Source organism: Camarhynchus parvulus, chromosome 2 (assembly GCF_901933205.1).
Source record: "Camarhynchus parvulus chromosome 2, STF_HiC, whole genome shotgun sequence".
Classification (NCBI taxonomy): Eukaryota; Metazoa; Chordata; class Aves; order Passeriformes; family Thraupidae; genus Camarhynchus; species Camarhynchus parvulus.
The window spans coordinates 146,465,601-146,490,817 of NC_044572.1; the positions used below are offsets into that span (position 1 = coordinate 146,465,601).

At 40.2% G+C, this 25,217-nt stretch overlaps 1 protein-coding gene across 1 annotated transcript in view; it reads right to left on the reverse strand.

The window, feature by feature from the left end:
• Window positions 1-25,217, reverse strand: part of COL22A1 (collagen type XXII alpha 1 chain) — a 232,260-nt gene that overhangs the window by 58,525 nt on the left and 148,518 nt on the right. Inside the window, exons 24-33 of the mRNA XM_030943927.1 lie at window positions 20,000-20,053; window positions 10,782-10,835; window positions 10,374-10,427; window positions 9,314-9,367; window positions 8,079-8,132; window positions 7,645-7,680; window positions 5,374-5,436; window positions 4,242-4,295; window positions 3,000-3,041; window positions 643-675 (exon numbers count right to left, since the gene is read on the reverse strand). Of these exons, the coding sequence (XP_030799787.1) occupies window positions 643-675; window positions 3,000-3,041; window positions 4,242-4,295; window positions 5,374-5,436; window positions 7,645-7,680; window positions 8,079-8,132; window positions 9,314-9,367; window positions 10,374-10,427; window positions 10,782-10,835; window positions 20,000-20,053 (498 nt within the window). The remainder of the gene's footprint in view (window positions 1-642; window positions 676-2,999; window positions 3,042-4,241; window positions 4,296-5,373; window positions 5,437-7,644; window positions 7,681-8,078; window positions 8,133-9,313; window positions 9,368-10,373; window positions 10,428-10,781; window positions 10,836-19,999; window positions 20,054-25,217) is intronic.

Sequence of the window (25,217 nt, forward strand, 5' to 3'; positions counted from 1 at the left end):
GAGCAATGTACACAAAGCAAAAGGAAAAATTTTTTCTGTGACTGTAGCACTACAAAGACCATGTAAAATGTCCTTGTTCTGCTTATTTCCTTATAGAGTGTTTATATATGTAAGTATAACCTTTGAGCAAAGGGGAAGAGCAAGCCAAAGAAATCTTGTCTTTTTCTCCTACACATCCTTATTCTACTTCACATCCTTATACTACTTCACATCCTTATTTCCTTCCTCAGCTTCTGAAGAACCTGGCATGTATGTTCTCTTTCTAATGGCACTCCTACAGCCTACCTCTGCCATCCATGAAACCTCCTGATCTGTAACAAACTTATTCACAGATGATGTTATGTCGTTTATTTCCCACTAGGTGCTAAAAATGGGAACAAAATCTTCATTTTACACTTGGTTTTAGAGGCTGGGATAGCACACAGCTCTGTCCCAGCCACAGCTGGTTTGACTGCTGATCTTACCAGCACAGCTTTGGACTTCTCATCATAGCTGGTTACAGTGATGAGGATGCCCAGAACCAGATTCAATCTGGGTTCTTTACTGAAAGCATTTAAATAACACAGAAATCCCTCAGGGGTGTGTCTATCAGATAAAAGAGGGGATAAGCCAGAGGACATATTTAATAGAGATGTTACTTACAGGAATCCTGGGGTGTGGGGTGAAGAAGGCTGGCTGGAACAGAAATTAGAGTGTTAAAACCAGGATAGCCTATTTTCCTTAAAATGCAATAGTTTACACATACTCCTGCCATTACTGATTGCACATTCCATACATTCCATAAGTAGGTCTATAAAAGAGCAACCCATTGTAACATCTGGCTGTTTGGAAAGAAGCCCACAAATATCTTAAATCTCCCAGAATATTTGAAATATAAACTCAAGACTATCTTGAGTGTCCTACCATGATGAAAAAACAATCAATCCTCAAATTTTATAGCAATTTTACTGCTAGCAATCTCCAGCTCACTTTTCCACTTAGAGCCATCTTCTGTATTATTAAATTTCCTGATACCATGAATGAGCTTGGTGTGTTCTCCCTCTGCTTTGTACCACGTGCATGAAATCTCAATGGGAATACACAGTCATTCTGAAGGAACAGCCAGAAGAAGAAATTATAAAGTTTTGTGGAAAGAGACAGTATCTTTTCTCAAAGCTGATACAATTTTGAAGAAAAAAATAGAACTTGATGACATGAAGACATGTCAAATGCATTCCCTACTTTTAACAGCTGAAACAATGCCCTGGTTCCAGCCTAGGTCAGTGGGAGGGAGCATGGCCCAGACATCATTATTCAATACCACCTTATGCCACTGCCAGGGGTGGAGGAAAGGGCTTCTTTCTCTCACTTTGGAGAAGGAAAGGAGCAGTGAGATAATGCTGGTCCCGAGTGAGTGAGCACTTTCTGTTGGAGCAGTGAGATAATGCTGGTCCTGACCAGAGGGAGCATTTTGGGTGGCATGGCTGCAGTCAGGTCAAGCTCCACTCCCTCTTTGGTCCACTTTTGTTATTGTTTGTTTTGCTATTGTTTGTTTTCTTATCTTATTGTTGTTTCCAAAAATTGTTCGTATCCCAACCCTCAATCTTTGCCATTTGTGCCTCCAGTTCTCCTCTTTGGACACACGTGGGTGGAAGAGGGGAGAAATGGAAGTGAGTAACCAGAGGCTGGTTTTGGGGTCTTGGGAGATCAGGGGTGCCAAATTGGGGACTACCATTCCTAAACCATGACAAATAGAAATAATTACTCCCTACAAACACAGGAAGCTTGAGCAGTGGCACACATTTCCATGTCCAGCCATGTTGTATTTGTTTGTGAGCTGCCTTTTCTGCCTTTATTGACACAGATTCATCTTTGGTGTTGTGACTGGGTCATTCTTGTCTGATACACGTGGAGTCTTTCTTTTGAATGAGTTAGAGACGGGACGTCTAAGTTTTTAGATGATGAGATTAATTTTTAACTACTACACAGACAGGAAGGGTGAGTTCAGCTTAAATATTCATAACATGGTTCAGAAGGTCACAAGACCTCTAGTTACAAGACTTTTTAGAGATTTATTGACCAATAAAAACTGGGAACAAGGATATTTATGATTTTGACCCAATCCTAAATATTTTGTCTTGTGGACTCATGCTACAGTGTAAGCTTTCTTAGCCAATCACATTATGACACACAAACCACAGCACTGCATTCTAAACTTCTTGTTTACCTTTGTAACTAGTTTTATTTTCTCTATATCTTAAACTCTAAACTTTCCTCTTCTTAATGTGTCTCTGCTTTAAAATAAAAATCACATTCTCACTTCTATCACCTAAGTTTGGAAGCCTTTTCCAAGGTCTCAGATCAAATCCTGTGTTTAAGATTTGGTTTTCAGGCCCAAAGTTCTGAGAATTCCCTGCATTTCAGATTACAGCACACCACTGCTGTCTCCAGGTCTTTAGGCACTTGATTTTCACCAATCAACAGACCTTGATTCAGATTTTCTCCATAATCTGTGAATGAGGCAGCTGCATCCAGCTGTGGTGAGCAGAGCTGATGAGAGGATGTGTGCCATGTCTTGGAGGATCTGTGACTGGCATAAATCCTCTAGTTGCAATGATGGTGCTCATTCCAAGCTGCTTACTCAGGTTTTCTTAGAGGGAACTCAGACGTTTGTGTATTTACATTCAGTGGGTGCTGATTTAATCACCAGTGAACTTGTAATTATACCCAGGCTCCTCAAACTAACTTTGCATCTTGATTTTGAAAACAATAAATTTATGTATTCTTGGTCTGTTTTAGCAAAGAGGCAGAGGAAGGTACAACCTCACCAAAAAAATAAAAAGACCAAATAAACCTTGGCATTGCTTCTCCGAAACAAAAGGAGATAATCTCAGAGTAAATAAGTCCCAAAGTTTCTGCAGAGAAGTAAGACACTTGAAAATTGTTTCTGAGGAATTTATGTGGAGGAAGTGCAATGATGCCTTGAATATTGTTACAGCATCAAAATCAATCTTACTTACTGTTCCAGGTAAGCCTGGGGGTCCAGGGGAACCTGTGTCACCCTGGAGAGAGGAAAAAAATTGTAACCAATAAAATAAAAAGATTCCCAAATAAAATTCAACATTATCGTTTAGAGATGCAGCATTACCAGATGAGATGTAACCCAACCCCCCAGCTCTGTGACACTTCTGGACTGAATTTTTGCTGTCCTTGCTTTGTTGCATGCAGGATTCTCATTCTGTTGTCTTCATCCCTCTATGATTTTATCATCAACCTGACTTCACAGGTTGATGAATTTCTAAAGTTGCCCCAGCCAGTTTAGGATATGGTGTTTAATTTGCTTTTTAAATTAAAGTTTACCAAAAGTCTTGATTGAACAATATGTTTTAGCTAAACTTCCTTCATTTATTAAAAAAAAGAATCTGTTTTTCATCAAATATTTAAGTTGCTAAATCCAGTTTCCCCCTAATTTTGAGTTAAAACCATGCTGTTGCTGGAGGATCTCCTGAGAGCTGGCACTGACATTCCTGTGGGCTGTGCTCCACAAACATCAGTCCCCTGGCACTTGAAAGCCAAGAACTACCAAGAACTCCCAGGTAAAGGAGGTTTGGGTGCCTTATTGATGTCAATCGATCATCCATGAAAGAATTCCAACCTCCACAGGTGGTGAAAGTCACTGATAAAGTGAGGACTGATGGAAGGACCCACATCCTGAATGCCACTGCCTCTGTAATGAGGGCAGTTTTTCCACTGCACACCCACAAGCTTCTGCAAGGTCAGTGTTTCTTCTTCACCTTCATGTTCACAAGGGTTGAATGTAAATTTTGATGGACATTACCTTTGTCTACTTCTCTCACTTTCACTAAAATTAATGGTGGTTTGATGGCAGAAGCCCAAACTGTTCTTTAAGTTATTGTTCTATCCCCCAGAGACAGGCACAGAAAACTTTTTAGATTTTATTTCTAGGCTCATTTATATCAGCCAATTGTAAAACTGAAAAAAGGAGAAAATTTTAACAAAATAAAATAAGACAAAAGTTTTTCTTGAATTTACAAAATTGTCCTTAATTTAATCAGATTTCATTGCTTAATAAATTATTGGCTCCATCCCACACATAGCTACTTCTGCTGCTTCTCTGTAAAGTTCAGCTAAAAGTCTTCCAAATTTTCTAGTCTTCCTCTTCCTCCTCTATCACTTGTCTCTGCCCCTTTGTCTATTTTCTTCTCTTGTCTAAGAAAGATCAGGGTCATTTCATGACTTACTTTTTCTCCTCTTTCACCTTTCATTGCTGGGAGACCGTCTCTTCCTCTTTCTCCCTAAAAGCAAGGAAAGGAAAGCAAGAAACATGCACATTTTGATTTTAATGCATCAGCCTCACTAAAATATTTTACACTCTCAGTTATCTATCTTCCAAGATGTAGAGCAAGCAATTAAACATGTAACATTTTGAAGATGGCTTCAAAAATCAACTATATTTTGAAAACCAATGAATATCAATTGACTTCACTGAAAGGAAAGCACCAATCCTAAAATAACTTGCTTGTAGAAGATCCAACTGCCTGATGCAATTACAAAAAGCTGAGGGGTATTTTTCCAATTGGAAAATAGAGGCAGCAAAACAGCAGTTACAAACCAGAGTGAATATTCATATTACTGGTTTTGGTTTGGGTTGGAAGGTACCTTAAAGACCATTTAGTTTCAAACCTTTGCCATGAATATATTCTGTATCCTGTGCTCAACAAGGCATAAAATGGAGCAAACTGCATGGAAAAACCTCAGTTGATTTTAGATCCTTCTTTATCACATCCAAGCATGTCATCAGTTATCAGGATTACAGACCTCACTGATGTGGCTAAATTTACTGTGAGGTGCTTGACCCAAATATTTTCTGGCATTAAGACATCTCCAGAGTTCTGCAGCTACCCAGAGGAAGCAGTAGACACCAGGACTTGGGTAGAAGTTAAGCCATCAGAAAATAATTCAGCCATCTGAAGCCTTCTCCAGGGCTCAGTGCTGAGGTGAATTAGTAATTTTTTTTGTTGTTATCAAGAATTTTAAATGTCCTTAAATCAGGCAAGTAATTCTGAAAGGGAGTTCTAAAGTGCAATCTAACCTCTAGAGTTCTAACCTTTTCTATTGCCTCACAAGTGCCATGACACAACTCTTCCCATTTGGGATAGATATTGTTCATTAGCACCTCTGTGTTAATTGGGAACAGCCACTAGGCAGGGAATACCTTCTTGGGTACTTGGTAACCTTGCTGGTTGCCAATCAGCTGCTCACCACAGCCATCACACCAACGGACAACATCATCTAGGGACACTCAAGATATCTTAAGTCCTCCTGATGCTAAATGGCCAAAAGAAGATCAATTTGTGGCTCCAAGTCACTCACCTGGTCTCCTTTTTCTCCTTTCAGTCCAGGTAAGCCCCTAAGACCAGGAAAACCTGCTTCACCCTGAAAATAAGACAAAGTGTGTGAAATCTGAATGCTGTAAGACAGACCCTGCCTGAATTTTCTCATGAGACTGACTGTAGATGTATTTTGCCGAGAAAGAATAAGATTAGTTTGATTATTTGATAATTTCTTATTTTTTTTAACCATTACTTAAAGCAGCAAGTAAGACTTCTCTGGTTTTTTGTCTGTTTACTGATGCCACAGAATTTAGGATGTATTTCCTTCATGCTGGTCTGCAGCAGGACCAAACAAGCAAATGAAAGCAGAAAAAGAAATACAAACTGACTTTTATTTTCATCATAATGATCTGGTGTAGTTGGGAAATGCAAAAACTGCAGTGTATTCATCTGAACAGTACAGATGTCACCTGATGAACAGATCTAGAATTATCTGAGTGCACTATTGCACATTTGGATTTACTTTTGTTTGAACATTACCTTTGAGTTTGTGCTTTACAATACTTGTCATTGGAGTAACTATGATCTCTGTGTCATGTGGTTTCTCCTAAATATATCAAGTACTCTCAAATTTAGCTCCCAGTTGACCCAGTTTGTAATCTGAAAATAACCATGTGGTTTCCTATTTATAATTCTTTTCTATCTGAATTTATAGTGCAATATCACAAAGTAGATCAGTCATGGATAACACCCAAATTCACAAAGTCTTGTACAAATACTGAACTAAGAAAAGGTAATCCCTGCTCTAAAGAGATTATCTTAAGTATAGAGACAACAAAAGATTATCATGGTAGAGGTGCAATAGGTCTGTAGATAAAATCAGGTGAGGAACAAGATACTGTAGTAACTGAAGATGACTAAGAACATCCAGGTGATGTTGGGAGAATTTAAAAGAAAGTGGCATTTGTTGGCAGATGGAATGATGCTTTCTCAGAGCTACTGGGGGATCCTGGCTGTCATGGAAGCACAGAATGGTTTGGGTTGGAAGGGACCCTAAAGATCTTTGAGTTCCAGCCCCCTGCCATGGGCAGGGACACTTTCCCCTCAACCAGGCTGCTCCAATCTGGCATTGGACACTTCCAGGAATGGAAATGACAATGAGATCCAAGCCATTCCAGAGATTCAGAGAGTAATCAGAGCATCTAACATTGAAGGAGACAGAGGAGAATTGAGAGGGAAAATAAAAACACAGTTTAAATTTGGCCTCTGAAAAGGCCCTGAAGCAAAATATCATTGAGTTTGTATGAGTTCAAGGACAGAAAGACAATACAAAACAGCCAATGTGGATTTGTTAAAAACTAATCATATCAAACCCATCCAGTTCCCTCCTCAGACATGAAAACTAAGTAGACAAGAAGAAAGCACTTTCCCGATGGATCTTGACTTTAGTAAAATATCTGACATAAGCCAAAATGATGTTCTGATCTGTAACCACAGAAATGTAGTGTAGAATGGTACCTGGAGGGTGGTGTACAACTGATGAAGAAACAGTATTCATATACCTGCTATTAGCAAACTACTGTCAAAATTCAGAGGATGTATGAAGTGAAGTCCTCTCAGGGACAGCACTATTCAACTTACAACAGGAAAGAGAACATTTATGAAACAGAGAGGGACAAGTGTCTTGGAAAGTGGTGTTAGCATTCAAAACAGCCCTGTGTGGGGAGATGATTCAGACCAAGGGACCGTGCTCTGGATGGGATCTGGCCCCTTGTGGCACTTGGACCAAGCCTGCCTAGAAACTTTAAGCCTGATATTTTGCTTGCCCAGCTACAGTGAAATGACATCAAAGGGCACAGAAACCACTCCTCCCTTGGACTCTGATGAAAACACTCCTGGGGAATCATTTGCCCATGCTTTGGTGATTTCCCCTTACCTAGGACACCAGGTAAGGATACTTTCCTGGGAACTGAGTGATGCCTATCAGGCAGATTGTAAGGACTTTTGGAATAGCAGCAGTACAGTCCAGACTCACAGGGTGGGGATATTGTTATTGAGTGCCTTATCCCAATAAACCTCAATTTGTGCCTTGGACTTGTAGCCTTATTCCATCAATCATAGAATCATTAAGGTTGGAAAAGACCCCTAAAATCAACCATAAATCTCACCCATACAACTGCTGCACCTTCAATCACAGATGCAAGTGACATGCACAGACCTTGTCATTGGCAAATGGCTTTGTTATCTCATGTGGTCACTTGCTATTGTTCTGACAGGTCAGGTTTGCTGTTAAGATTGTTTTTCTGCTCACCTGTTCACCAGGTTGGCCACGGATTCCTGGTTCACCCTGGAAAAACAAAAGCAAATCTATAACATTGTAAGGACTTGACCCTTTGGTAAGAAGACTTCCTCATTAGCAAAATGTGGTCCCTACTGGTCCATGTTGCTCTACCTACATCCCACAAGCTCTGAAATTGCCTTTTGGATGGCTTGGGAATGCAGCCTGCAGGGAGCCAATGCAAGGTCCAGGTTAGATCTCCTCGCACACCTAGGCTTGAGAGAGGGGCATCAAACAAGGGTTGGTATTTTGGAACACCATGAAAGTCAGTGAACCCCATCTGCTCGTCCCCTTATGTCTCCAACTTCAGAGGAATCTTTTTCTCCTGACTTCAGTATAAGACCTTCCAAAATCACACCTTGGTTGACTCAGTGGATACTCAGCAGATTATGAAATAAGTCCCTTACCTTAGGGCCAGCTTTTCCAGGAAAGCCTTCCTCTCCCTTTTCCCCTCGTTCTCCCTGCAGGGAACACAACAGGTCAATACACAAGCTCCTCTGGTGTTTGTGCAGCACATTTGCAGTCAATGGTGAGGAATATTTTAACTCAGTTCCTCAGGATCACCTTGAGGGTGTAAATGGAGTCATATGAGAATATGCTTCCTGGAATATTTTTCCATACCAGTGCCATTTGCAATCACATTGCAGCACCCTACTGGAGAATTTCTGGAAAAACACAATCACTGCTGCATTAAAGATGTCCATAGTGAATTATCCGGGAAAAAACACCTCCATTCAGTTTCTTCAAACTGTATGTGGTTAGAAAGTTAGAAAGTGTTTAAAAAATCATAAAATTTTGGGACTGGGCCCTCAGTCACTGGATCCATTGTGTAAATACTTTAAAACTGATCTTCCAATGTGGGTGGTGTCAGCTTGGACAGCAGAGGCTGCAGTGGTTGAAATGTGGCTACATAGCTGGAAAGTGCGGTAAGTGCTACACAGAGGTGTGGATAAAATCCAAACTTTATTTAACACACGAAATATGTTATGGACTGCAAATTCCTCACCTCTATTCATCAATAAATGGGAGCTGGGGAATCTGCTAGACCTGGGATCAAGTATCAGAAGCAAGAAAACCTCTGTCAGTGCAATCCAAGGCAACAGATAGTTAAGAGCTGTTTTCTTAAGTATAATCATCTTTAATATAATCATCATCCCCAAAACCTAGTTTGGCCTTTGTAGTCAAAACATGGTACATTTCTTTGTCCCTTATTTGCAGGGAGATGAGAAGTCAAGTGTCTCCTCTCTCTACATTTACTATCTCCCTTCTCCCAATCCACAGACAATGGAGGAAACAATTCCCCTTCCCAAGCCATCATTTGGAAAAGCTTTCAAATGGGGCATAAGAAGTAGGAAATAATAAAGAACCAACTTTCTGCCACAGAGACCTAGAGAAAACTCAGGGGAATGGCATCTCTTCTTTCCAGCCCTTCAGGGAGGTGAGAAAAGAACATCTCTGGAGCCTGCTACACTTTGTTCTTCTTCTTTGTGCCTTGGATATGTGCCTTGACTTGCCAGAGTCACTGGATTTCCTGACTGACTGTTTGCAATCCCAGCTGTGTTTTTCCTGTTTCCCCTGCTTTCTCACCCCACTGATCTGCCCAGGTAAGGAGCTTAACCCCAGTGTCTGTGGTGTCACTTGCCTTTTGACCTGGAAGCCCAGGAAGCCCACTGAGTCCATCTTTGCCAGGCAGCCCCTAAACAAGAGGAAAACATAAGCTATAAGTGTCAATTCTTTAAATTGTTACCAGCAAACTCAGCGTAAATATGCTCAGCTCATCTCTCCTGCCACCCACCTAAGTTTAAGAAAAGAAAAACCCCCTCATGCATTTTGGTTTGATTTTTTTTCCCCACTTTGTCTCAAAAGACACAAAAATTCTCACAGTGTACATATTTGCTCTGCCCTTTCTTCCAGTATCCCAGTTTTAGTGAACAACCACTGGATGTCAGCATTGTTACAGAGAAACTCCAGTATAGAGCTTTTACGTACTGAGGATCTTTACAATTTTTTACGTACCTTACTTAAATTTTAGTTTATTCTCTATAAGTCCCTATTACCTGTAGCTATATATATATTTTTTTCTTTTACATCTGTTTCTCCTTTTAAATCTTGGTAATTTTTTATACAGTAGATAGACACCTAAAATTAAATTATATAGCACATAGTGACAGAGTGGTTCAGGAGATGAGAAGATGAGAATTAAAATTATTTCCTGTAATGCATTTAAAATGGTGAGAAAAAAGTTTTCTTCCCTTTTCCAAGTGTTAGTCAATCCACATACACTGCAGGCTGTAGGTGGCAATTCTGTACTAAGTATTTAATAATTCAACTTTTATGACTTAAGAACAACAGAAATTGCTACACTCTGCTAAATCTGAGATTTTAATCATGAGTTATTTGGCCTGATTCAGGAAATTCCAGATTTGGAAAACAATATTTCAAATGCAAAAAGAATTTTAAAAGGTATCACATAAAGAAAATATCATGATCCAATTGCATAGGAATAGTGGGGCTGCACCTGGTAAAATTCTTACTCACAAAAAGTATCTGAGAATAATTTCTGGATTACAAGTGACAGTATTGGTGCTCATGTTAAAACCATGTGTGCAAAAAAGATGTGGGAAACAAAGCAGACTTCAGAATTAAATTATCTGAAGTAATGAAGAACTTTGAGGTAAGGGAAACAGTTCCTCCACACTTACAGGTGGTCCAGGTGGTCCAGTTTTACCAGAAACTCCAATCTCTCCTGGCAGTCCCTGAGAAATGAAATCAGGAGAAAAAATAGATCAGTATTTCTGTTCTCTGCAGGAAATCTCACTGGAGATTGCTGCTTTCACTTCAAGTACATTTTCCCCTTCCATTGCAGTCAGGTCACTGCTGTGGGAGCCCTGGAGACCCTGAATTATCCCGAGGAAGCACCAATGTGATTCCAAGGTTCAGCAAGGAGAAGCTGTGCTCCAGCTGTGGTTATGCAGTAGAGAAAATATAAGAGAAAACCCACATTGCCAGAGGCCTTAACTCTGTTCCCTCTGAAATCCATGACCTAAAATTTTCTCCAGCTGTTTTTTCCTTCTCCTTGATATAAAACAAAACCCCCCAGGGTTTCTTACCGGTGGCCCAGGTGGTCCCGGGGGTCCAGCAGTGCCTGGGGGCCCTGGAGGTCCCTGCAACAGAAGAAACAAAGTCAATTTATCAAATTCTCTGGTAGTAGCTGAAAGCCTCAGGTCATCCCCTGTGTAATAGGGGCCCTGTAGGAAACAGGCAGAAGCACTGAGCTTTATTGCCAAAGCAAGGGGCCATGAACACAGGTTGAACATTTCCTTCTGCTTAAGCCACTGCTGCCATTGCTACAAGGGGAGCTCCATCCTCCACTCCAGTACAAGAGAAGGAGGAGTAGAAGGCCATCAGGAGCAACCCACAACACAAAGCTTGACCAGTGGGATTCCTTGGAGCATCCAGACAAAGTTAACCTTGATTCATGTTGTTTCAAAGTGAATACTTTACCTCTAAAAAAAAATAGAATTGCTGAAAGCAACTAATGAATGAACAGGCTTGTGGTTTGACGCTTGCTTTTTTTTGGGAGGGTGAGGTTAAAAATATGAGTCCAAGAGAAATTCTGCAATGACTCAAGTGTCTTAAAATAAAATTTGCTACCATTTTGTTGCTTGATATCAACCTGGTAGGTAGTAAATGATTCTCACAATTTCATAGTTTGATTAACATATTCAGCTGGAAATATCTTAACATTCTTACTCATTTCCTTGCAACAGCTGTTTCTCTTAGGAGAAATATTCTCTCAATGGCCACCTGGTTTAAAGAGGGATCTATTTTTATACATCAAGGAAATTGTTAGATTTGTCTTCCTATGAGAGATTTGTTTCCAGCCTTGAGAAATCTTAGTATGTTGTTTGAGATACAAAGGTGTTTGTTACTTCCAGCTTCCCCTGCAGACAAGACAGGATTTCTCCTATGCTCAGAATGAAATGTGTTCATGTATTTTCTGGATCAGAATCTCATCAGTGTGAGAAACAAAGAGTGTGAGAAATGGGTATGTGAGCTGAAGTTTTACCTTGGATGCCTCCTTCTATCTTTCTAACATGACAATCTCACTAATTTTCAGTTTTCAACATAAGGGGACTTGTGTTGTGATTCTATTTAAAAAAACAACAAACCACCCCACCCAAGACCTCTGTAAAGATTTGAAACTGAGCAACTGATACAAGACAGAAAATGGCCAGACAGCATTTTCCCTGTCATCACTGATTTTAAGGAATTACAAGTCATAGATCAATAGTAGCATTTCTTTTTAATTAAAAATGTAGATGATGAGAAGAAAATGGTGTAAAAAAAGTGAGGAGAAGGATCCATTTGAGGCATGGTTTGGCAGAGATGGCAGATAAGTGATCTTATAAAATACACTCACAAACTTCAGCCAGGAGCTAAGACAGTCTCTCACCAATAGATGGGGCAAAGAGACCAGAAAAGGAAACTGCAGCTGCACTTGCTTCACTGCAACACAGAACAGACATGGAGTTCTCCTGTCAACAGCACTCTCACTCGTAGAGTGCCTCAAATGTGAATGCAGGAAAACATTTCAAAAAGATGTGCCTTCAGATGCACTGATGCTGATGATTTAATTCCTAGAGAGTCCTGCAGGGGATCCTGCAGTTAAAGATTCTATACCCATCAGAAGACACCTGGTGAAGACTTTCCTTCACTTAAAAAGGCTTCATCATTCAAGGAAAGACTCAACAGTCCAAATACGCTCAGCACAAGAGAATATACTACACACAGACACAACTGTGTGCAGCCACAGCTGGATGGAGCAAACACACACCAAGGGCATGAAAATTCTGCTTGGCCCTGCTCCACCTCCACAAGGCACTGCTGGGAGGCCCTACAGAAGGTATGGGCTCCAAGAGGGGGGGGCTTCCATGAGGAATGGGGGGAGCACAGGGAAAAAAGGTAAAACTTTAGAAAAACTACAAACTTATTCAGATTACACTGTGTAAATTTACCTTTGCAGACTTTCCTTGACAATTCCATCAGTTTCTTCCTAATAACTCAATTTTGTTCTCTCTCTGTCTGTAAGTGAACTGTCTCCCACCAGGAAACACACCCTTCCTAGCCCTACACCAGGGAACTTCTATGAGGAGGTGAAAGCCTGGACCCAGCCTCAGCCCAAGCAATCCCAGGTATGTTCTGTTACCCTGCACAGCAAATTAGCAGGGGTCAATCTGATCGAAAAGCAAAGTCTTACTCCGGCATCTGTCAGCAACCAGTATAATCCCTAAAATGTGAAGTGCTACATCTTCCTCATCCCAGCAACTCTTGGTATTCTCACTATCAAAGACAATTTCTGTTTACTCTCTTAAACTTTCCATATGCTAGACCACAATAACCTTATGCAACCATAAGTCCTGAAATTGAATCCACTGATCTGATCCTTTTCCTAAATTGACACTAATAATTCAATTTCATTGTCCTCCAACAGATAATTACTCAGGATATCATGCCCAAACTGGTTTACAGGTAGCCTCACTATGTGTTGTACCAACAAATGCTACAACCACTAATGGGAAGCTCCCCTGATAAAATCTTCTCTGAGGTGGACACAGAAAGAACAGTTTTATGGAATGGCCAGCATTATCCCTTGGAGATGCACAGGGTGCTGGCAGCCTGCTCCAGCTGACTGCACACAGCAGTCATTGATTGTCCTACTGGGTTTCCTGCTTTCTGCAGCCTGGGCTACAGCAAGTGATGGGATAAAGTGAAATAAAATGGCAGAAATACATCACAAATATATTTTATAGAGCACTCCCTTTTGCTACTGTGCAGAGAATTTCTGTTTCACTTGTATATCAACATCTCATATTGTAGCCCTTCTCCTGATTTCTGAATATAATCTAGAGCAAGTCATATTTTTTTAAATATTAGAATTCACCAAACTGACAGAATCTATTTATGTTTTAAAAAACCCAACATGATAAAACTACAGCAACAGGACTGTGTGTAATGTTTACCCCAAAAAATCTCACACCATCTGTTTTCTTTGCTTCCATTTTTAAGTGAATCCAAATTAAAGCACCTGATTTATGCAACCACCTTTTTCAAAGATGATTTGATAAATTCTACAGATGAGAGTCCCTATCCCAAATCCAGGGCACAGTGTTGTCCAGTGTTAAAACCCTGAACCAGAAGAAAATAATCACAGGGTGTTTTTTTTCCTGTCTGGTAAACACTCTGACATGTGGTTTGTAAGTGTTGAAGCAAGAAGTGATACATGCAAACTAGATTTTAGAACAGATCAACACAAACTCACTTTGGAAAACAAATGCAAAACATGGAATTTTTTAATAAAACGTTTAGACCAGAATATTTTCAAACTGCTGTTCTGAAACAAAAATATTTCAAGTGTTCATTAAAATCTGGAATCTAAATATTGTGTAGATGCATCTGTGTTTTGGGATGGGATCTTTAAAAACATTGTGGAGGGTGGATTTTTTTCAGGCTTGTGTTTCATCCAGCCTCATTCCTTAGTCAATGTATTGCAGTGATAGTGCTCAGGAAAGAAATCTGACACTGTTCATACTGGAGACACAGCTGTATCTGTCCTCTAGAATTCACTCTCCAGTGCTCTCCTCTTCCACCTTGCTGGAAGATGGGCTGGGGATTTTAAGATTTAGGTTGTGGACTCCCTAAGGAGGCTCTGAGAAGGAACAGAAACTTTTGTCTGTGACTCCATCAGTAGGCAGCTGGGCCTAAATCTCTTTTCCATAAAAGAAGGGATTATTAAGTAAGTCTTAAAGGGAGGTGAATAAATGACATTCCACAATGAAAACTGAAGTCTGATGGCTTTCCCAGACACCTGAAGGCAAAGCCTAAACAGACATCTTATCTGTGTATTATTCCATGCTGTTGTCTGGATTCTCTTACACTATGACAAAGGTTTAAGTAAGCCCTTAATTAACCAATATTAAAACAGTTTCTGGTCCGGGCTGTTAATGCAGTGTAGCACCTCACAAACAAGAAGGGACACACAGGAGCATTCTGTCTGCTGCCAAAATGACAGCAAAATGAGTAACCGAGGCACTGACAGCCTTTCCCCTTCCACTCTCTCTTCCTGTCTCCAAAGACATTCCCCACAATTTCACCTCTTAGAAAGACCCCACAGACCCTTCCTGTTGCCTTTGTGCTGTCTTTCCTTTATTTACATTCACTTCCCATCAGAAATGAAGCTGTTGCAGCCAGTTTTGTGGAGCAGCCCATGTGTCTCACTATGTTCTTTGCTACTCCAGAGCTCCACTTCTCCTCCATGGCATCTGACTGGATTCCTGGATCAGCTCCTCAAATCCGCTTTTCATTTCTCACCCAGCCACTTACTGCTGTGAATTGGAATTATACAATCAGAGAATCATTGTGGTTGAAAAAGACCTCTAAGCCCCTCGAGTCCAACCATCAGCTCAGGGCTGCCACAGCCACTGCCAAACCACATCCCTAAGTGCCACTTCTTTTAAATAGCTCCAGGGAAAGCAATTTACCATTTCCCTGGGCAGCCTGATCCAGTGCTTGACCATCCTTTCAGTGAAGAAAATTTTCCTTATATCCAATCTAAAATGGAAATTATTACTGAGATATTTTCTGCAATGCTGCATTAGAGCACCGTGTTTCTCTCTCTGCTTAATTCCTGCCTTACAAATCAATACAAAGGTAAGAGAATTTATAAAAAAAGCTGCTGCTGATGACACTAAAAATCAAAAGCCTGAAGAGCCAACAGATGTGAGCATTTGTCTACAATATATGTCCTGTAGTCAGCATCAGTGACAGTGCCATAATTCATACACGGATCCAGTCCCCAGTCACTTCATCAAGTGGCATTGGAACTGGAGTACCAACATTAAATTTAAAATAAAAGTTCTGTCAACAAAAAATTCTCCGAACTGTCTTTGCAGCTCTTTAAAAGTACAGAATAAAGTTGACTTTGTACATAGCAGTCTTTCTAGGAGAGTTTCCTGCTTCCAGTGAAAGGAAGTGTTTGTTTAATTTAATCACTTAGTGTAAGCTATGGACATGATCTCTTTTGTCTACAGAGGAAGATTTATTTCCCTATGTGTTTGCTTGGAGTTGGTTTACTGAGTCAGTGCAGCAAATGAGAAAAAACAACTAAAAAACCTCCTTTAATATCTTTTGTTTCAGCACTATTAGCAATCTTCACAGGTGAAGACTTTTTTAATTTATTTTTTAAAGGTATAGATCTTATTAAAGATTGCTCTGAGCAATATCTTCCAATTCCAAGCAGCACTGGCAAAGTTTGAATTCAATCTGAGCTTTGCAGCTGGGGCCCACATCCTTTTCTTACCTTTTGCAGTATTAACTTGCATTATAAAAAGGACATTAAGGACACTGTGTGTTTCAGAGAAGATCATTTATTTCCTGAATTACTTTAGAAAAGCTGGGCTTGAGCTCACACCCTACAGACAAGTCTATACTAATTACATCACTGCCAGCCAGGACCGTAACAGGTACAGCTTGTACTGGTCTCCCTCTCAGGTCTGACTTACACCACCAGGTTATCTAGCACAAGGCAAGCCTCAGTAACAGCCCAGAGGTGTTGCAAGGCAGAGCTATGGCACTTTTATTTAAATCTCAAAGACTTTTAATGTGTTTTGCTGTCTCCCAGGTGGCCAGCAAGCACCCACACAGCTCAGAGAGCCTCAACAGTGGCTCAGTGGCCCATTTGTAGGTGCTTGTTTTAAAAGAGCTTCAGGATCCACTGGTGATATTAATAGGATCTTCAGCAACAGGAGGAGGCACCTGTATCCCCATTCTTAACCCAAAAAGTGCTTGCATTTGGAGCCAAACCCCAGCCCTGGTAACTCAGTGATACAGCTCAGAGTGCCTGAGACAACTATTTCAGCTTAAAGTTCTTTACAGAAATGCTCATTTTTCAGTCTGCATTTGAACACCCTACTGCAATAAAAGCTGGGCCTATGATTAAGTTTCCTGGACACAAAAATAGTACAAATAAATGATAACAACACTAACACATTATTAAGTTCAGGTGTCTGTGTCCTTGCTGCCAGAAAATTGCTCAAGTCCAGACGGGAAAAAATATCCAGAATTTTTATTCCATGGCTTAATGATGTTGCAAGATGCACCATTTATAAATATGACTGGAAAATAAATGCTCATTTTTAAAGGTGCTGGTCAGAAAACATGAAACAAATAAGCAGACAGACAGGTTCACCACCACAGCTGATTTGGAAGGAAAAATAAATATTTTAAATATTTTTATATTTTAATTTGGTTTGAGTTGGTGTGTGCAAAGAGAGACAAAGCTACCCTATTGCCACAAAACATCCCCAGTCTAGCAGGGAAGTTGCCTCCTAGACACTGCTTCAGGGCCTGAGAAATAATCTCTCAAATGATCCTTGAGACTTGGACTGACTCATCTCACCTGCAGTTCATCACTGGACCACAGAATCACAGAATATCCTGAGCTGGAAGGGACCCACAAGAGCAGCCCTTAAGTCAGTTCCCTTGCACAGCTGCTTGATCTGTGGCTTCTCAATTGGACTGAACATGACAGCAATGATTTTCCCCGGCAAAGCCCAATAATACCTTCAGAAGATCTTTCCTGTGTCTTTCAGCAACAATGAGCTTTCTAAAGGCTCTCCTGTATCAACCCCTTCCTCCTGTCCATACAGGTATCAATGTGGGGAATCAGGTCAGGAAACATAAATTTAAAATTGCAGAGGAAAAGACTATTTTTGTGTTCTGATCTAGTTTATGTACAGCCAACTCAAATCAGTTGTCCCTCAACACCACCAGGACAGCACAGGAACAGCTGACACAGGCTTCCATACATAATTTGAATGAATATCCATGTAACTACAGTATAAGAAAACCACTTTTCTTCCTGGGCATTTTTGGGGCATAGTCTAATTAAAAAAAAAAAAAAAATAGAAGAAAATGCTGATAAAATGTTTTAAAAATCTAATGTCACAAAAAGTGCTGTTAAGCTGAATAGTTTTGTCACAAAGTGAATGTAAGCATTTTCATTCAAAAGAAACATTGAAATCTGCAGCAATATGTCTAGAACAGAGTGCCACTGCAGGAATAGGAACAATATTTTACCTTTCATGCAGTTAGCTTGGAGGAAGAGTCAATTTAAGTATTCCTTGATGGGGCAAGCATTTTGTGCAGTTTTAATTAACATAAAATTTGCTAACATTATTTAGCTTGTGCAAAAAGGAAAATTACTTAATCCTATGTCAGCAATTTTCACAGATACATTTATAAAATTGCTAACACATGCATATATCTTAAATTTGCAGGGAAATTGAGCTAAGTAAGTGTGACATTGTTTGGATGGATACTGTCAGGTATCTTAAAAATAATACATGGATAAAAAATCTTCCTCCAAAGTGAAGGAAAATAAGAAAAAACAACACAAAATAAAACTAAAAAACCCCCAACAACCAACCAAGCTAAGAAAAATAACACAACAAAAGCAGGGTGTTGGACTCAACAATTCAAGAATTCAAGAAGCATTCTTGTATGCTCTAGGAATAGGAAGGGATTCTTGGAGTGTCCTGTGAAGGGTCACAAGTTGGATTTGATGATCCTTATGAGATCTTTCAAACTCAGAATATTCTACGATTCTAAAATCTTTTAAGTCCATTAGAAACACTGTTTTCATTCTTGCAGCCTGCTGCTGAAATACTTGCAGATTAGATACTGTACCAAAAGTAAAGTCTTAAAATATGAAAAGCAGTATCAAGTGGTGTTTTTCAGGGCACAGTTCCCTGCTGGACACAAGGGATTTCACCTGCATGGGGCCTCAACCCCTTGGATAACCTTCCCAGTATTCTCCACAGACAGGTGATCAGCTCTTTACAAAACTCATGTCACACAAACCACTTCTAGATCATTCCTCCTGCTTTCAAGGGCATAAATTGCCAGAACAAATAACTGAACAATCAGTATGTGCTGTCTAGCAGTGTGATTCCTTCTCCCTCAGGGAAATCCCAGGGCCCTCCTTTGGAGACACCACAGAGTTTACAACCCACCAGGGCAGACAGAAAAGACTTCCTCACAGAATTCTGCTTAACACTGACCCATCCCAGTTCCTTTCCCCGTAGGTCCCAACTTCCCCATGTCTCTCCTTTGTCCGTTCCCTCATTGGTTGTGGTATCCTTGGTGGCCAGCCCCATTTTCCCTGAAAGCCAATGCCCTTTGCCCTGCCCTTTGTACCGCCCCCGTGCCCTCCCCTACTTAACCTTGTGCAGAGCACATGGTCTTGTCTCTCGTCTCTGGTTTCCCTTCAGTATGCTGAAATATACCTGACTAGAACTGGCCATGTAAAACGCCTTTCGGCCTCTCTTTGCTGAGCTAGCCATGATGAGTGTGGTGTGTGTGGACTTGACTGCTTTCCCTGAGTGCTTACCCAAGCAGCTTTTCCACAGGAGATGCTTATTGGGGAATCAGTAGCAGCAACCACCATCTAAACCACACTCTGCTAGAGCAGTTGCAGTACATCAGCAACATCTGTAGCAATGGAAGCTCATAATTCTTCCCCAAACTTTAGCAGTTATTGCAACACAATCTTAAAGCCAAAGTTCAGTTTGTTAATTTACTATTGAAAGGGAAACAAATGAAATGCTCAGTTTTATTCTGAGCGGTCAGCTCAATGTGAGGTTGCACCTCTCCTGCTTTAGGACATTCCCATGGATTTTTTTTTTTTTTAATTGCAGGGGTGACCCTACAAAGTGATTCAGGTCTGCTGAATTTGTCTCTGAAGTTAACAAGAAACTATGTCAGAGGTGTCAGTGTTATAACACAGGGCCAAAAGGGCTGATCCGTGGTGGAGCTGAATCCTCTCTGATGATTCTTAACATAAACCCTTCTGTGTTGTCCTTATGATGCTATGGTGCAATTTGGAGCTCTAATTTGCCAAAAGCTTTAAACAGAAAGCGTTAAGGGGTCATTAACTTAAGAAATATCCCCCTTCCTCACTCAGCACAAATCAGTGATTTGCCTCTGGGATGATGCTGCTCTAAGCACAAGCAATGGGGAAATCCCATACAACGGCTGTCCTGGTTTCAAGATGCTGAAAAACTCTGGAAGGTAAATGAAATTGCTGTCAGACAAACATCTCTCAATCTCAACAAGATAAATTATTTGCATCTTAAAAGGAGAAACATGAACTTCAAATACAGAATAAAGAGGAAGATCACACATGCTGCATTGTGTGGTTCCATGTCCTCTGTTGGCACCAAATCTGGTTTTACACATATTATAGGAAAAGGAAGAAATCATCGCTTACCTGAGGGCCAATCAGACCATTGATTCCTGGGAATCCTGGTTCTCCCTTTTTGCCCTGCATGTTCAACAGAGGAGCACATATTAGAGAGCAGACCAAAGACTGCTATTGATTTTCCAAAGCCTTTCACCACCAAACTGGTAAATCAATGTAATGTGGGTACACAAAACACAAAAACTAAAAATTAAGACAACAGACACCTTTTGGAAATGAAACCCCAGTTGTCTTTTAAAATCCTGTATCTCCCAAATGGTGACAATAGCTGTAAAGTTGAGAGCTGTTCTCACATACATTGTGGCATCTCCTACTCTTTGCAATCCCACCTGGCTTCCCCTTACAGAGGGGTAAGGAAGTCACAGTGCTGAGATGCAGCCAAGGGAAGTGCCAAGTGTGAACATGGGCTGAGAGGTAAAGCAATGTTCCTCTGGTCCCTTGCTTTGTGCATTAAAAAATAAAATAATTGAGAAATCTCATGCGTGGTTGAATAGAAAAGATCCGCAATCTCTAAGCTGGGAAACAGGAATCCATGAGGCATTTCTAGGTAAATGTGGCATTAGCACCAAAAGGCAGACCTCATGGACTCCTCTGCAAATAAAAAATAATCCCTTCAAAGGAACCAGAGAACTCTACTGGTGCAAGGCAAGGAGAAGACAAGAGCTGGAGTACAACCCTGAGACAAGATCACCTGTATGGATGATGGACCTCTGTGTTCTCATGGGTTTGATCTCAAATAATTCAAAAGGAAAAAATCCGACATGAGAAAAATGAGGAAGAAAGGATGGAGTAAGCACTGGAGTTAAGGCAGAGATTGGATTTGTTTCTTAACCCAACAAGTGACTTGCTGTGTTACTTTAGGTAAGTCATATATTTTATAAAAATCATCTCTTCTTCCTTTATACGTAACCGACACTGAATCATAAATATTTCTAAGGCTGTTAGTAATATAGTGGGAGGGTACAAGAGGAGTCATGTAAATATCTGAGAGACAGACTTTTCCCTCCTTCATTTCTACTTCTCATCCAGACTGATTTTCTTTTTAGAAGGAAAATATAATTAACAAAGTTTAATGTCCCTGATAATGTGAAGGGTCAAATATAAAATTTTCTCTTTATTTTTCTTCATTGAAAGATGTGCAGAAACAGCATCTATTAACAGCAGTTTTTTGCTGACCTAAATTAATGAAAAATCTAAACCATCAAAAACAAAACAAGTTTTCATTATGTTTTCCTCAGCTGTGACTGAGATTTATTATCTGATGTGTCAGAATCAGTTATTTTAATTATTTTTCTCATTAAAAAATCCCCAGCAACTCTCCACCCTAAAACAATGAAAATCAGCATTCATATACAGAAGAATTTAAGAAGAGTATTAAAGGAGTGATTATAGGATCCTCAGGTATCAGGAGAAATTTGTAATCATTTGCAGGACTCAATATCAATAAAAATTTGAATTATATACTCCAGCACACCCACTATTCACAAATGTTCCTTCTACTTTTCCAACATCCATAATTTCTTTTCTTGTCAAAGCCAACAAGATCTCATTTTTAATTTGAAGGACTCATGTCACCACATGATTTAACATATGTTTTCTAGTTAAAGATGATCATTTTGCCCACTGCCAAGGTGACCATGCAAATGGCACTGTTAAAATACTCATTTAAATATGAATAAAGCATACAGGATGTGGTGTGGGGGGCCAGACACAGGAGATGAGCCGCCTCCAGCTTCCTGTCCATGTGGGAGCTCCATGCCAAGGTGGCTACTTCCAGAGTTACAACACTGAGGCCAGAAGAGAGAATCACAGAATCATGGAATCACAGCATGGGTCAGGTTGGAAGGCACCACAGCAGGTCATCTGGTCCAACCTCCCTGCTCAGGCAGGACCATCCCCAGAGCACAGGCACAGGATTGTGTCCAGACAGTTCTGAAATATCTCCAGTGAGGGAGACTCCAGTGCTCTGTCACTTCACAGTAAAGAAGTTCTTCCTCATAGTCAGGTGGAACTTCTTGGGCATTAGTTCCTGCCTGTTCCTCTTGTCCCACTGCTGGGCACCCAAGCAGAGCCTGGTCCCTGCTCTGAACCCTCCCTGCAGGCACTGACAGACAGGGATGAGGTCCCCCCTCAGTCATCACTTCTGCAGGCTGAACAGGCCCAGCTGTTTTCCTCAGAAGAGAGATGCTGCAGTGTCCTCTGAGGCTTGGTCCCAGGAACAGAGGTGGATTTGGCACCAGGCACATAGGAAGCATCCTCAACTGTGTCCATCAAAACAACACAGTGTTACTGATGCCTTTATGTCCCACCAACCAACTGTTCTGTCTCCAGAAGAGATGCAAGAGGAGCTGTTTATGCTTTCCTTGGGTATAATGTTGAGAAGCTTCAGGTCTTTTTAAAACATTAAGAAATTTCTTACAGCAACATATAATTATACAGACAGAGAGAGACTTCCTATTGTGAAGGGGGCTTGTGGGCTACTCTGAGGTTAGCTGAAATCCAGCTACAGCAGACTTGCTCCAAAGCATTATAGTTTGTCTGTAAAGGACAAAAATACTTGCTGGGAGAAATTATACCTATGAGAGCAAAACTCAGTGAAATGTCACACTGCCTAATAGTATGACAGAGAAACCCAAAAATTATGCTCTGTTACCTACAGTAGGAATCAGGTAAGATTGTGTATCTTTTGACAATATGAAATATATCCTATTTGCCTTTATCAGCAATTTGAACAAAAGCACAGTTAAAAATGTATGTTTTGTTGGAAATTCGTGTATTTACCTCACTGACAATTACAGTTTCACTCTGGATTTAGTCTATGACATCAGTTCCTTCTCGTTTTTTTTTTTTCTGTTAACTTGCCTACAGTTTGATTTCTGCATAGCTGAACTTTGCCAGGGCAGGCAAAGTCATCTGAACATTTCAAATACTCACAAATAAATGTGAACACAACCATCCATCAAAACGATATCTTCTATACAGAAGACAGGAAATCAAGGAAAAATGTCATTTCCACTCTGCTGGAGGGGAAATTCTGAAAGGTACCTCAGCCCAAGACTGTTTCCCATCTTGCTGTCCAATACCCAAAACACAGATATGTTTTCTTAGCATGTTTTTCTCTGAGGTTTGGCCCAGGAATACAGGTGGATTTGGTACAAAGTACGCAGATAACATCTTGAATTGTAAATAAATATGACTGCTAGCATAAATGCCAATTTTGTTTCCCCTGTAAGCTGGATGGGATACTAGGATTACCAATTTTATCTGGTCTCTTTACCTCTGCAATACTAGAGAAACCAGAAGAAATCCAGCAATGTTAATCAATGTTTGAGCTCCCTGAATGCTCCAGCCTTTTGCAGTCTCCATATGCATTAGATGACACAGGTAAATTTTGAAGTGAGAGCATCTTGGTAGCTTAAGGATGAAAATACCACCAGGGTTGGCTAGCTCATGAGTGGTTATTGGGGCAGCTGTGGCAAAGTAAAGGGTTACAAGGACTTCTGGACATTGAGAGAGACTGCACCTTGTGACTGGCTCCTTCCAAAAAGCCTACTTAATTTTCTAGGCAAACTTAGTCTCCTCTCTCCTGGATTATTTATCCATTTCACCCTGGAATTAAGTCAGCTCTCTCCATTCCTTGGATTCTGGGAGCCTAAGGTGATTCAAATCCAGGGCAGTTCAGACACAGAGAAGTAAGAGTTAAAATAGTGTTGACTTCCAAATTCAAGTTGTGACTGGCCTGAACAGGAAAATCATATGCAACAATCCACTCAGGTGAGAGATGGGTCAAGAATGGAAAGTCAAATACCTGTATTTCTTCCACCATCAAACACAGGAAGAACTCAGCAGCCCTCCACGGATTTGTTAACATTTTATCTCCCAGGACAGCTGAGAGGGACAAACCTTTCCTGCATTGACAAGTGATCTGGACACTGCTCCTCTGGGTGGAAAGTGCACCCTGAACCCAGGAGTTCCCAGTTTAAACTTTTATTATTATTTATTATTATTATTACTTATCTGCCTGACTTATGTACATTGAGTCTTAAACATGGAGAAGTACATTCATTAAATGTTACTATATTATAAATATATTTTACATTAATTTTCTTTTCATAAATTTTTTCTTCTTACCCCAAGAGACTCCTGTATTATTTTTTGTTTTGTACTGATTGTACCTTGAACTTGGACAGATCTTATCAATGTAACTTTATAAAACTAAGCTGCAGTCCAGCACATCACACTCAAAATGGTCTAAACAGCTCCTGCCTCATGACTGCTGCAGGATAAATGTTTTCTCTTGGTCTCTTTCTGATATTTCAATCACTTGAATGAAATTGTAGCATTTAAAAAAGAGGCAAATTCTTGAAATCCAAATTATTGAGAACACTTAAGAAGAACCCTATGTTTAGTCTGTACTGGACACAGATCTGCATGGTTTCCAGGAGCATGTCATAAGCCTGCACCTTTTGTACACATCAAGAAAAAAATTTGGTTTTATTTCAAACAAATATTTCAGTAGATCAGGTATCAAAGACTTAAGAGCAGAACCAAAGCACTTCAATTTTCTTCAATTTGACAGAAGAAAAAGAATCACAGGAAGAGGGAAGAAAACCACAAAACCACCCTAAAAGTGAGAGCAGATTCTCAGAGTTCTTCTTTTTCAGGCAGTTTTAATAAAATCAGGACAGTATTGTCTGTCACTCAAAGGTCTTGCAGGTCACATGAGAATAGCAGAGCATTTTTCTTCACACAGTATGCTCCTGATGTGAGGGTATCATTGTCAAAATGCAGACATCAGCTGCCAGGCACTTTTGACTAATAAAATGAACACAATGCAGTTGCTTGGTTCAGGTTGGAATTGTTACCTCCTGCCCCCAGATGGGATCTGTGTAGATCCACCAAGCCCAGTACTTTGATTCATCTCATGAATTCAGTCATTGAATAATGGCCTTTAATTAAAAAAATATATCTATTCATCTAAGATGCTTGGTGACTAATAAAGACCCTTAGGAGAAGTCTAACTAGCTAGACACAACAGAGTCTAGGGAAAAATTCAAAGATGGAACAGATCAAATGACATCTGTAATCAAATGATCATTAACAGGAGCATTTTCTGTCCTGTTGCAAATCCTGACAGATCACTGTCCTTTACCCAGCTAATATGCTCTATTAATCTTATTCAAGAAACAATGTTTCACAGCAGGCTTTAAAACCAGGATAATTCCTA